General features: G+C 47.2%; 1 protein-coding gene across 4 annotated transcripts in view; it reads left to right on the top strand.

Annotated features, from left to right (window-relative positions):
- LOC136776325 (transcription factor Sox-2-like) overlaps positions 1-13,359 on the top strand; it is a 71,722-nt gene that overhangs the window by 21,998 nt on the left and 36,365 nt on the right. For all 4 annotated transcript variants that reach the window (XR_010823055.1, XR_010823056.1, XM_066731760.1 and 1 more), the window contains exon 2: positions 13,021-13,086. Coding sequence is in view for 2 of the 4 variants with exons in the window: in XM_066731760.1 (XP_066587857.1) it covers positions 13,021-13,086 (66 nt within the window). In the remaining 2 variants the exon portion in view is untranslated. The remainder of the gene's footprint in view (positions 1-13,020; positions 13,087-13,359) is intronic.

Genomic DNA, 13,359 nt, shown 5'->3' with positions numbered 1-13,359 from the left:
GATTATTCCCCAGAAAAGGATCTTTCCAGCTCATTCCCGTGCGTTATAAACAGTGAACAAGGTGTCCGATTCATATAAAATGCCGTTGGATCGAGCGAGAATCGGATAGGACAGTGGATCTGTTATTGCTGGCTCTGGCTCTCTCGGTTCGTGAAAGTATTTCGAGCGAGGCGTACAGAGACATGATGAAGAGTAGAGGAGGAGGGGGGGGGGGGGGTAGGAGAGAAATAAATGGCAGATCAGAGAGGCGTTCGGCACCTTTGGGTGATCGGCACTCGAGGCCCAAGGATCGATTCCAAGCCGCTTGGAGTTTCGATGAGTCAGGATGCTCCGTCGAGGTGTTAACTGCCCAGTCACGATGCACATGTTCGACCAGCAAACGTGCCATGTTCCCTTCTACTTTGCCTTCTACCACACACACACACACACACCTACACACGCTTGAAAGAACGCGTGCCAGTGTACGTGGCCAGTGTCAGGTATCATACTCGAGGTTATTGACACTACTGACCAGATATTGACTGACCACTCTGAAAAATCACCAGTGACCCTCGACACACCCAGCAGCTCCACGTAATCATCTTTTAAATTATAATCGCCGTCCTTCCATCGATAATAATATTAAGTTAAAATTTGGCGAACGTCTTGGGGTGTTTCAGCCCGATTCTAATAAAGCAACAATGATGTTGCGTGCTCGAGTCCTGGATGAAGACACTAGAGAGAGAGAGAGAGAGACGATGGACGGTAGCTTAATGGAAAAGTTGATTCGGCAGAGGTGGGTTTAACGCGAAGCTATGCGAGCGAGATAGCGTATATATAGCGTAGAGCGTAGTTGGAGCCGATGGCGAAGGCCGGCAACGCCGCAGCGTGCACTCGACAATGTGTCTGTGCGTCAAAAGCAGCGGGGAAGCAGAGTTTCTTGCTGTAACTAACTACTCGTGAATTTATCGAGGTACCAACTCGAGTTTCTCGCCTTCGTTTGCTGGCGCAGGGTATGAGGGGGGGGGGGGGAGGGAGAAGGTAACCGAGGAAACTTTCGCCAAGTTCCCGAGGGAGCGGGAAACGCTCGGGGGTATACCTCGCTGCTTCACCACCGCCTACCAGCTTCTTCCTTCGGCAAACAAAATGGCGCGCTCCCCCTCCCCCTCTGGAAAATCCACGCGCGATCCTGCGCCGTACCGGGGAAAAATACCGCGACGACGACGAGGAGCGCTAATTTTTCTAGATGACACTATGTATATACACCGGCCGGTACGCGTCGCATGTGCCAGACCGGAAGTACGGTGGGTAGCTTGTCGCGGAGGGATGTCGCAGGCCACCGTGACCGAATCTCGATCCGCAAAATCCTCACCCACACACCTGCTCCCGCGATTAATCACTATACTCGTTGCACGCGTCTGGATCGCAGTCCTTTCTCTCTCTCTCTCTCTCTCTATATATATATATATATACATATATATGTATAGATCGACGCTGGGAAAAAGTGTGATTGAAATTATTGGAAAATTGACGTTAGACTTTTGGAGGGGGGAGGAGGGGACGACCTAAAATTCAGACGCAAAAAGTGGACGTAACTGCATACGGAGGCTACATGCGCAAACACATATTCCATTTCCTGCCGGAGCACGGATGAGTTCCAATTACACAATGGCTGAGAGACTCCAGTATCTATATATACTGTGTGAGCGCATGGTACATGCATATACATATATATATATATATATATGTGGTATATATGCCATATGAAACGAGATAACGACCGACCGCGCTACTTTCATCCACTGCAGGAGCTCGCCAAGTATTCGGAACGTCGCAATTAGATCCAAAGATCTCCTTTCAAAGCAACCACTCTTCATCTCGCATTAGAAATATTTACGAGCATTTTTTTACTTTGGTATTCGCTTTTTCCACAGAAATTGTCGAGGCAGCTTCGAGTCGGACGGAAACGTTCGAGGAACGCTGTGCTGCGTTTCGTGGTAATATTCTCCGAGCTGTCACCAGTGCAATTTTTTTATCAATTCTGAATCGTTTCAGTCTCATCGAAGTTCGTTGAGAATTCTCGTGCCAAAAACCGTTGGAAGAAAAAGTGCTTGGGATTTCGAAAACAAAAACCTCGGTCTTTTATTTGGAGGAATATAAATAAAATCTCACCGCGGGGAGTAACTGAATAGGGGGGGGGGGATGAAATAAAAGAGAGTGGGGGAGTAGCATCGGTGAATGGCAACGAAGCACGAGGTAAATATAAACATTGGCTTCGTGGAAGGATATTAAGGCGCGTGTACACGAAAGTACGTGATCCATCGGACGATGCCAATTACCTCCTGTATGGAATAATTAACCGTCGACCCACGTGGCATCTTCACGCAGAATTTCCATTTTGATTTTCTTCTCACGCGCATTACCTTTCTCGCGTGATTCCGGAAGGGGCACGCGCTCTTACTCACTGCTCGTATCGTACCTGGGATTACATGGCTTCCCCGCAAAGCATATTGAATAACGCCAGCCGTGATTCCGTTGTTCCTCATCACACCTTCCCTGCCTTCTAATCGTCCGCCATTCGACCTTAGCCCACACGCATCAACCGCGATATATCAAACAATCGTTTTACCACGGTACTCGTCGTCGATTATTGCAACACTGTGCCTCGGGAGGAAATAGTTGGATAGCGGGACAGAAATCGGAGAGGGAAGAAAATTTGAGGATGGATGAAGAAATTAAGCGCTGGGTCCGAAATAAAAAAGAATGTTTGATGTACCGAACGCTGAATATACCTGGAGGGTTTTTCTCAGGCCGCCGAACACAAACGTGGGTCGACGTGGTCGCGGCTACTGGATTTCATCCCTGGCTAAACTCTCTCCGAGAGAGTCCAGGAAGCTTCGCCCTCTCCTCTACCTCCCCCCCCCCCCCCCCCCCCCCCACTCCTTTCTTTCTTTCTTTCTTTCTTTTCCGCTCGCCGAAACGGTCTCGAGCCATTTGATCTTGTCCACGATAGCTGCGAAGAGGATCAACTCAGCTGGAATATCTCCCGTCTGGATGTTCTTATTTACCCCCGTGTCTGTGTGCACTCGCCTATACGTACACGTATTACTTACACTATTCTTATGCACAACGTTATTACTATATATTTTTCCGCTGTATCTTCGACAACTTTGATATATATATATATATATATATATATATATATATAGAGTATTGCGGAAAATAACAGTTTATTCGAGTAACGTTAATAGATTGTCTCAATTATCAACAACTGCCTTATTTATGACAGTTTAAGCTGAGAGAAGAATCGCGGGTGAGCGAGTGTGAAAAAAAGTGAAGGTTGATAGAAGGGGGTTCGTTTTAGAGGGAAGAGAGGATGAAAGTGGATTCTGGGTAGAATCCGCAGGTTTGATTCGAAACGACAAGGGAACTTTGCGCGCTGCATTTACTTCAACGTCCATGCGTCAGTATTGATTTTTTCAGCGAGTCGCTTCGAATTCTTCAATTTTATCCATGGAGCGTCCCCCCCCCCCCGTACCGCGTTTGAAAACTCTTCTCGGTGATTCGTCGAAATCGACAGGTTGGCTCGGATCGCTTCCTGGTAGTTGACGAACGTCTCGAGGCCGTCCGGAAGAAGCGTTCCGGAAGAGAAGACCGGTGCACGGTGTACTCCTGCTGGTGCATCGTAGATTTGATTCGAATCCGAGATTGCTCGCTGCTGGGACGCGTTGGAGGGTCCTATCCTTCGGGTCTTTCGTAATTTCCATACAGGAAGCCTCGTAACTAGAGACTCAACGGGGACCACCGCCTCGAGAGTCTTTGCCTTCGACTTCCTCTCGTCTATTTCCCTATCTCTTTCACCAACAAACGCGGTGTGTGATTACCAATCGACGGTGTTACCCCCCCCCCCTCCCCTCCCTTTATTATCGTCCCAAATGAGAAACATGGAAAAATGCGAGGAAAAATAATTCCTCCCTCTACGATGATGAATCTCCAGCGCGTTCCTGGATGCACAATATGCGCGACTTATCTCAGATCGGTCGCTCCAGTTTACACAATGCCGCGGGACTCGCTTAAGTTCCAGACAATTAGAATTTCAACGACTGTATATACGGTGCAGGAGAAAAATTCTAGGAGGAGTGTAGAGTGCGACTCGTGGTTTGCTTGGTCGACGCGAGGTTTTGGTCCTATACCATAAGGCGTGCACGAGAATTTTTAAAGTTTCCGTGTATCGGTAAGTGTAGTAAGTGCACGCGTCGTAGATGGTGGCTGTAGAGAGCGCGCGTGTCGAGTGGGGCAGCAAGAAAAGGCTGTCACGCTCACGCACAAAGCGCGTGGATTCCCTCGTCTCGTGAGCAGCACCGATTAGCATCGCGAGTGCGTTCCATGGTAATTCTGCTTTCGTCTCGTGGTAAACCGAATCGAGCGAAGATTCTCGGGGAATCCCGCTAACTCTTGCTTATAAAAATGCGAGAGAATATAAACTTGGTCTAGAGGTTAGGTTATGGTATCGCGATGGTGTAAACGGGGGTAGGGAGATAAATTTAACGTAAAACTGAGGCGAGAGGAACGAAGAGGAAGAGGGGGTAGGGGGTGAGGGGGAAGCGTAGGTAGGTCGGGGTCCTTTTTCCGCGGGGAGGAATCCAGTTGAAGAGGAACTGGCTGGGATGCCAGGTGCGTGGTTTGGAAACGCACGAGGACGAGGTGGGGGGGGGGGGGGGAGGGGGGGGGCAAAATTTTCGACGAGTCCTTGAGGGGTGAACGCGCATGGATCTGGGTACTGGAGAGAGAGAGAGAGAGAGGGGGGGGGGGGGGAGGTAGCCGAACGATCACCGAAGGGGGCCGAGGGTCTCTCGCTACCTGAGTTCTCCAGACCCTTACCGGTCCCGGTCCCCGGTTTCTGGTACTACGAGAGTGGAGAGCGGACGAGAGCTACGAGCTCGATTCGGGCGCCCAACTGTCTGTGCTGCTATAAACGCACGTCGCACGTCGGTCGGGGACGTTCGGTTCTGCTTCGTTCCTCCCCGTCTCGAGTCTCGACATCAGACTTTCCGCCTCCTGGCTCTCTCGTCGGCGTTGGTGGCTGCCCGAAATTGCCGCCGCGTCGATCCTTACAATTCTCCTTCCTGGCTCCTACGAACACTGGGCCTTACCTGCCGATATTTCCCGATCTTCCGCAAGGCCCTTCCACGGACCCCCCAATAAACGTCCTCTTTAATCCCCGACGAATCACTCGTACTGGCTGCCAAAATTTGTCAAGCTTCCCAGTGACTCTCAACCTTGCGGTTGTACCTCGGAGTAGAATTTAATTGGCTTCTCTTCTTTCTATCGAGGGCTGGGGCGAGAAAAGTCCACGCTTCGAGCCACGCGTGGGTGCTATATTAAATATTTGACGAGGTGTACGGCCTCCCAGTATAAACAACGGAAATCACATCCTGCGTAAGATCCGCAAATATTTGCCCGACCTCACCTTTCCCTACCCATGCAGCAAATTAGCATCCAAAGTTTTCGTCGTGTTCAATTGTATATTTTTGAACACGTGTAAGGGGTACGCTGTACGGGTTTCCTTTTTCTTCTTCGGTAATTTAGTTTTATAGTTTTGGAAGGAGCAGGTTGTGTTTTTTGTAGGAATTTTATTGAGTCATTCCGTTTTTAGGGCAAGCTTGTATATATATACGTGATTTTGTATAGCAACGTTTTAATGATAAAAATATTGAGAAGCAAAGATTAGTGTGTTAATTAATTTCTTTTATTATTTATTGTTTATTCTTTCTCCACGTTTACGGACCTTACTTTATACCGATTCATCTTTAATTTACCGAGATCCATCTCGATAAACTTTCAATTTATTTAAGGTTCCCAAGTGTCAGAATTTTTGCATTTCATTAGTTCACTTGATGTTGGTTTCTTCTCATCAATTTTATCCATCGGTTAATATTTCAACAACGTTCTTCAAAGTTGACCAATCACCAACACCAGCCTCGATCATTTCCAAATTTCTCCACCTGTACAAACCGATTTTCTCTTACCTCGACAAAAAATCACAATCTCAGCCCAAAAAAACAGTCATCGACAATAGCACTGATTGTTAAAATTGTTTATCGAAAAGTCTGAAAATACCAAGATTTCCCGGCTTTTCCGCGTGCGTTGACTAATTTAAGGTTGGAATCGCCACGGTGTCCCGTGGGAAAATCACGGAAAACTCTAAGAGCGAGAGCGAGAGAGAAAAGGGAAAAGTTTCCAGTGGTGGAAGTTGAAGCTGGCTTCCAAGAAACGAGATATTTCGTTATTTGCGTTGCGTTTGGAAGCTTCACGGAATATAATGGATGATCCTGCGTGATTGGTGGAGGGAAATTTTTGGAAAAGGGGATTTTCCTGGACAAAACGCGCGAAAGGTGAAAATCGGCGGTTTGGTCGGATGGATTTATAGAATTTTAGGGGGTGTTAGTAGGTGGTGGGAAGAAAAATTGGCATCGGGCGCGCACAGCGCACTTGTCCAAGGCTCCTAGAAGGTTTTCAAAAGCTATCCCCTGCACTTGATGGCTGTTGGATGCGATAAATGCTCACGTAAATCGCCGTGGAATCCCCTTTCTCTTCGTTCTACGGCTAATACCCGTTTCGAGGGCGTGCAGGTGAATTTATTCAAATGCCGATCGATTCAAAAGGACGCCACTCATTGACACGAGCATCTAACTCGATCTCTTTCTCTCCCTTTCTCGCTCGCACGCGTGTATATATGTATACACCTATACACACGCAATATAGACGCGTATACGCTCGTCCCCCCCCCCCTCTCTCTCTCTCTCTCTCTCTCTATCGCGGCCGCTAATAATCCGTTCTTGCACGGGCTTTTTGTCAGTCGACGGCGATCCTTTTGTGCAAGCTCCGACGCCTCCGGAGGGGAGAGGCTTCAACAATGAGCGTGTTTGATATACGATTCGGGAATTTGTTTATAAATACCTGCGGAGCAAAGCCGGAAGCTCGCGGGCTTGACGCGCCGAAGACAAAAATTCCTCCCGCGCCCCCGAATCTCCCGCCATTTTTCTTCTCACCTAACCTAAAAAAAGCACGCGTGCGTTTCGCCGCGAAAAACATTCGAGAGAAAATATAGAGTCGTGTGGAACGATCGAATAATTCAGCGAGTCTTTGCAAAGGTCGTTTGATCAGGTGTAGTGATACGCGTGTGTGTGTGTGTGATTAATTAGGGGGTTAAATGAGAATATTTTGGCAAATAAGATTCGTTAGGGGCTTTTTTTCTGCCGCGCGAGGTTGGCTGAGAGTCGTTGTTGGAGCGAGTAACTGAAATCTCAGCATCCGTCACCCTCCACCGCGTGCCCCTGATGGCCATGATGGCCCCTGAAGGAGAGCTACCGGTGTGCTCGGCCTTACTCACCCCCCACCTTACCCCTTGTCCCCCTTTTTCATCCCCCTGTGCACGAGGGGTCTGCACAACTGCAGCTGCACAGTCATTGCCAGGTGTGCTCTCTCGCTATGCTGCCGCCGCAAGGGTGATTTTCCCTCTCTCTCCCTCTTACACGCACACAAACACAAGAATCCTCTATTCTTTCTACCTTCAACGATTTGTTTTTATTTGGACTTTTCCTACGTGCGCGAAACTCTTATCCGTCTCCCTCCTCCCGCAAAAAATGTTCTTGGATCGATATGTACAGAGAGAGAGAGAGAGAGAGAGAGAGAGAGAGACCGAATTCCGCTCCGGAAAGGCAGATTGGAAATTGCGGAAACGAGATGGGACCGAGCAATATCTCGATAAGCTGACTCTCCGTGCGCAACGCTCTCATTGCCTCAATTTCCACTTCCGCTTGGCGGCTTCCGGTGTAGATCGCTTTTTCTCATAGAGGCCGTGCCTAAAATCCTCAATCGTCACGCTCGTGCGACATTTCCACAAAAAGGACGCGATAATCACTGCCAATAATTGGTCCATTACGCGACGATCCAACCTTTCCAATTATCCTCCGGCAAATCTTTTCCTTTTTACTCCCACTTTTTCTCTATTCGCGTTTCTTTCTTCCGCATTATTTTGCAATTCTCGCAACGACGTTGCTTCTTGCCGGTCGTTGGAATTTTCAAAAAAAGTCCTCAAAAGTTCGTGCGCGTATAAATTTCGATGAAACTGTGCGGAGGTGAAACGTGCAACAAGTGTAATAAAAGAGAGAGGGTGGGGGGGACGGAGGTTACCGAACCGGATAAGATCTCGTAATGCGTGGTGACGTCAGCGGAAGTAGCGACGGGTAGGAGAGCTAGGATCGGTGGTCCCGGTCGATTCGCGGGAGTCCTCGAGCGGAGGATCCATGGATCCGAGTGCTCGGTTGAGCGTGTTTCCCACCTGAAAACCGGAAGTGGAGGTTTCGTGCGTCTACGGCGAGGGGCGGAGGGGATCGTGGAGGGCAAGCCTACCGGAACACCGGAACCGGAAGGGCGCGGAACTGGCTGAGGCACGTCCCGGACGGTACTGGACTCGCACTGATTACTATACTATATATATATATATATATATATATACGTACTCCATCGTCGAACTTGTCGCCTCGATGATTTTCCTCGATGCCCCCCCCCCCCCTCCCATAACTGTATCACCTCTCCTTTTCAATATTCCCAAAATCTAATTGGATATTTATCAATGAACCACGGCGCTCTTTTCGAACTCTTTCATGGGAACTAATGAGCAAACTGTAGGGGACAGCCTGTCCATCAGCGTGGCTAATGATATACTATTTAAAAAAATGATTGCAGACCCCTTTCGACCGAATTCCCACAACCTTCTTGGTCGTTCAAACCACAGTGAAAAAAGAAATCACTGAATCGCGCGTGTGCCACTCGCGATCGTTTCAGTTTTCGCCAGTTTTTCCCACAATAAGTCAGGAAAGCCATCCCTGATTGACCCCTTTCACCTGCCTCCACCAAATTCCCATGCTTCCTCTGCAGGAAACTCCCCCTCCTCTATATATATATATATATATATGCGTTTTTGGTGCACCCTGCAGTCATGCTTAATTTTCTTATCTAATCATCCATTCCGTGTAATTTATATTTCTCTACACACGGTGTGCAAAAAATCAATGCTCGTTAATTTCGATATAAAAATTGTAAATATTTTTGTTTAATTTAGCTACATGCTTCATCCCCAATGAGTCTAGATTTTTGAAATAATTAATTGGAGCTGGTTCGATTGGATGGTTCAACGATTCATACAGGAATGTGGTGCAGTATAAATATACACACACTCTTACCTCACCATTCTCCCTTCTTACACACACTCCTCGAGAAACGCATGCTGCTGCGCGAATGATTATTGAGTTAAGCAATGACGTTAATCGCGTAATTGACAATGTCGTGTATAGTCGATCTTGATAAACCGCGCAGCATTAAATAACTTTTTCATTACGTAAATTCGTACCCAACCTTCCTTACGTTATCATCAGCGCAAACACATCTGAATTATTGCGAGTCAATAAAACTACGAAACGGGGAAACTCATCGCAGTATCACTGGGGTAATTGAGAATACACACGCGGCGTTAATTGTAATTAATTAGCGCGCTGACAAACGATTCATCAAATTTCCTAGAAAATTGACTACGTTGATTCGAGGCCAATAAACGAGCGTTAGTAAGCGATTTGTCGTGCCGAAAAAATGGGCGTGTATCGATGTTGACTGGGTGGGTCGATAATTGATGATGATAATGAGAATAATGGATATAAGGGGGGGGGGGGAGGGTGTCGTGGGAGGAAAGCAGGTGAGAAGGAAAGCAGAAGGAAATTTGGAACATTTCAGGGTGGCACCTCGCGTTGGAGAACATTTGTCAAGGTGACAAGGCAATCTCACCCCCCGCGAATCATCCCCCACCCTTTTCTATCACTCTCCCCGTCATCGATCAAACCTATTTTGCCACTGGTGCTCCCTGGAAAAAAACTCCTCGCGTTTGCTCCTTGCACCATCTGCAGAGTCTACCTTAAAACCCTACACCTTTCTCCTTCGATCCTCGCAATTTCATCCAGATTCGCCCACTTTTTCGCAAGAATTTACATATATACACAAGAGTGTACTACAGGAGAAGTGGAGAACCGTGCGGATTCCGCCTGGAGGTAGTCGGCCAGGCTCGGCCTCTCTCGCGGTAGAATTTAACAAATGGATCGTTTAATCACGAAGGATCCTGGCAGTTGAGTGGAGTCATTTGGCCTAATGGTAGGCCCTTGTTTAGCGCGCGCGGTAGATTGCCGGGCAATTTCCTCGCGAGGGGGAGAGAGAGAGAGAGAGAGAGAGAGAGAGAGAGAGCGGAAGATGCAAGATTTTGTTTAAACCAGCACCTCGCTCGGATCGCCATTAGTTAGACTCTTCCCTCCCCCCGACCGGCGATGATACGCAGCGGCTAGTTGGGAACGTGTCGGCAGGTTCCCTTTTTTCACCGAGGCTGCAAACTCGCGCGCTGGCCCGTCTGAAAAAATCACGTCCCAACCTGCTCTCCTGCCAGACCATCCCAGAAGTTGTTTATACGTTTATAGTTCAATCTCGGCGAATATTAATCTTCCTGCCGACGCCATTTTTCAAACATCGCACAGCCGTTCCTCCACCCGAGTCCGAGGTCTCCCTATTAAGCCATCGGAGACAGAAATAACTCGATCCTCGTCACGGACTCTCGTTAAGCCGCCGGCCAACACCTCGCCAGAGCCTTTCGGCACACACACACGCACACACCGTTTCGTTCTCTTCGAACTTGTATAAGTACCCGTATCTTCTAGCACTCGCAGCTCGAATTAATCGCAAAGCGTCACGCGACACGAAACTATACCGAATGATCGTCCAGAGAATTCGATTGGATCGCCTTTGAGGAATTTTTTCCGGTTAATGTGCAATGCTTGGATTTTCGTTGTAAATCGGACGATTTCGGGAGAGAGTTAATTCTCTCGAGTCGCGACGAACAAAAGTCCTGCGCTTGAAAATCACCGGTAATTCCATGCTCGACACATATTTCCAGCCGATCGTTGGAACGAAATTTGATACAGTTTACAAATCAGCCGAATTGTTGCTATCGGCTTGTTTGCTGCTATATAACTATTGTGAGTTCTCGTGTTACCGGACTACGATACAAATGTTTCGACGCGCGTTCCCTTTCGTCGTATTACAAAGTTCCGCGAACGTTTAGTAAACGAAGTATGTATCGCTCTTGGCCTCCCCCCCCCCCCCCCCCGCCACCATTCTCCCTTTTCACGCGGGGACAGCTCGCGTCCTGAAATTCGTTTTGCAATTTCTTCCTTGAACGACGCGAAACACGCAGCGCTGGCAACGACTCGATCGAAGCTAAATTCACGAAAAAAATATAACAGTTTATGAATCTTTTAAAAATTTATGCACGTTGTATAATTCGTCTCAGGCATTTTATATATATATATATATATATATATATAAATTCACCTATTTCCGGAACTGTATATAAGAGCGATTTTTTAAAACTCGCATTTAAATTAAAAACGATATTGATTAAAAAATAAATAAGTCTTACAGTTGCGAAAATAAATGAATTTTTGTGTCGACGTTCCGAAAACGAATTAAAATATAATAGAACCAGTGCGATATTCGAAGGTCCTGCAGGATTCTAATGCGATTTCCTCGCTGCGGTAAAGGAGTATCGCGGGGGTTGTTTAGTCTCTCGGCATATTGCGGGAAGCAAAAATCACATTCCGCTCGACCCCAGGAATTACCACGTTGAATATATGCGTATATGTGTGTGTGTGCACTGCATTCCCACACTTTGCCGTGCTCTAGCGCGCGCGCGTGTGTGTGTGCGTGAACAAGAATCACGCAAGCGGCCACGCTTGAATGCGTAATGCCTGCGGACACTGATTTCCACCCTCGACTGCGGGGACAGATGGGGTTCTCACGACTCCCCCCCCCCCCCCCCCCCCAGTCAGTCCTGACAGTGTCACCAACCAGTAGCCTTCTGGGCTTTGCATTAACGTACCTCGTAATCGGGCACCGATAATGTGCCCTGTCACAACACGCAAATAGCCTCTGGCGAACGACCAATCACGCTATACCTTATATATATTATAGATCGTACTCCCTGAAATTTCTACGGTTCGTCAAATCTTGGACGTTCCTATACGAGAATCTTATTAATTCGTCATAAAAATATTTATAGAACATCTACACTCGATTTACGAAAACGTTATATATGAACGTCTAACCATGCACACACGTTATACCTTATATATTGTAAATTGTACTGCCTGAAATTTCTACGGTTCGTCATCAAAACTTGGACATTCCTATACAAGAATCTTATTAATTTGCCATAAGAATATTTATCAAAGTAGACTCGATTTACAATAAGGTTACACATTTTTGTAACAGTATAATAATGATTATTATTTGGGTTATTTAGATGTTGATAGGAGAGCTACAGGAGCAGGAAAGAGAAGGCAAACAATCTACGACAATGGGAGTAGTCGATACAGGCTCGAAAAAGTCGAATAAAATTCATTTCAGACTCGATAATGCATCGGCACGTCGAGGATGAAAGCGCTCCGTGTACTTTTATGCTGTATAAGCGACGCGTCTCTGTACTTTTATGCTATTAAAGCTCTCGCGACGACAGATAGGAAAAACGTATCGACACACGTCGTTCCCGGCGACACCGGAATTCGCCACGTCGAGTCGCGTCGAGTCGCGTCTCCCCCGTCCACTTTATTCGTCGCTCCTAAGTTCACTTCATTATGCGAAACGCGCGCGGACGCTTTCATCAAAATCGACAGATCGCACTTCACTCCCCCTCCCACCCTTTGTTCCGTTACCTCTCTATTAAACTCCAAGATTTTTCCATTTATTCTCACCGACGCGAGCAAGAGCTCTCTTCTTAATTGAAAATTAAACAACCTATATATATATAGAGGTATATATGTTTTTTTTTATAAAGCGCTAAATGCAAAAATATTTTTACTGCGTGTTCTACTATATATATATATATATATATATCGATGTAAGATACAATGCTCTCTTCTAATTGGATCGATTTTGGACTTTCAGGTCGGAGAGCGAGCGGAAAATGTTGAACCCCGAAGCTGGCTGTTATTCGGAATCCGTGCGAACATGGTGAGTCTCTAACGTTGCATAGTGGATGTTGAAGAGAGTTGCTCGGATGGTGCAGCAGGAGAATCGAAGAGAAAGTCCTTGGAGAGATATAGGCTAGCTCTTTCTTATTTGCATAAGGATGCCTTACGAGTGTATCAAGCCGAGTCTCGAATCGAATTACACGGGTAGGTCTAATCGCCCTCGGATGTCTCACTTGGCGTGCCGCGTAATCACCGAAGCGTAGCCTCATTAACGCGCAATCTTAATTAGTTACAAAGCTGCCTGCACGCCGAC

This window comes from Prorops nasuta, unplaced genomic scaffold (genome assembly GCF_024137725.1).
Source record: "Prorops nasuta isolate Cenicafe-Biocafe unplaced genomic scaffold, Cenicafe_Pnas_1.2 PNAS00009, whole genome shotgun sequence".
NCBI classification, from domain to species: domain Eukaryota; kingdom Metazoa; phylum Arthropoda; class Insecta; order Hymenoptera; family Bethylidae; genus Prorops; species Prorops nasuta.
The sequence above is the reverse complement of the archived record's forward strand: the minus strand, read 5'-3'. Positions and strand labels throughout refer to the sequence as shown.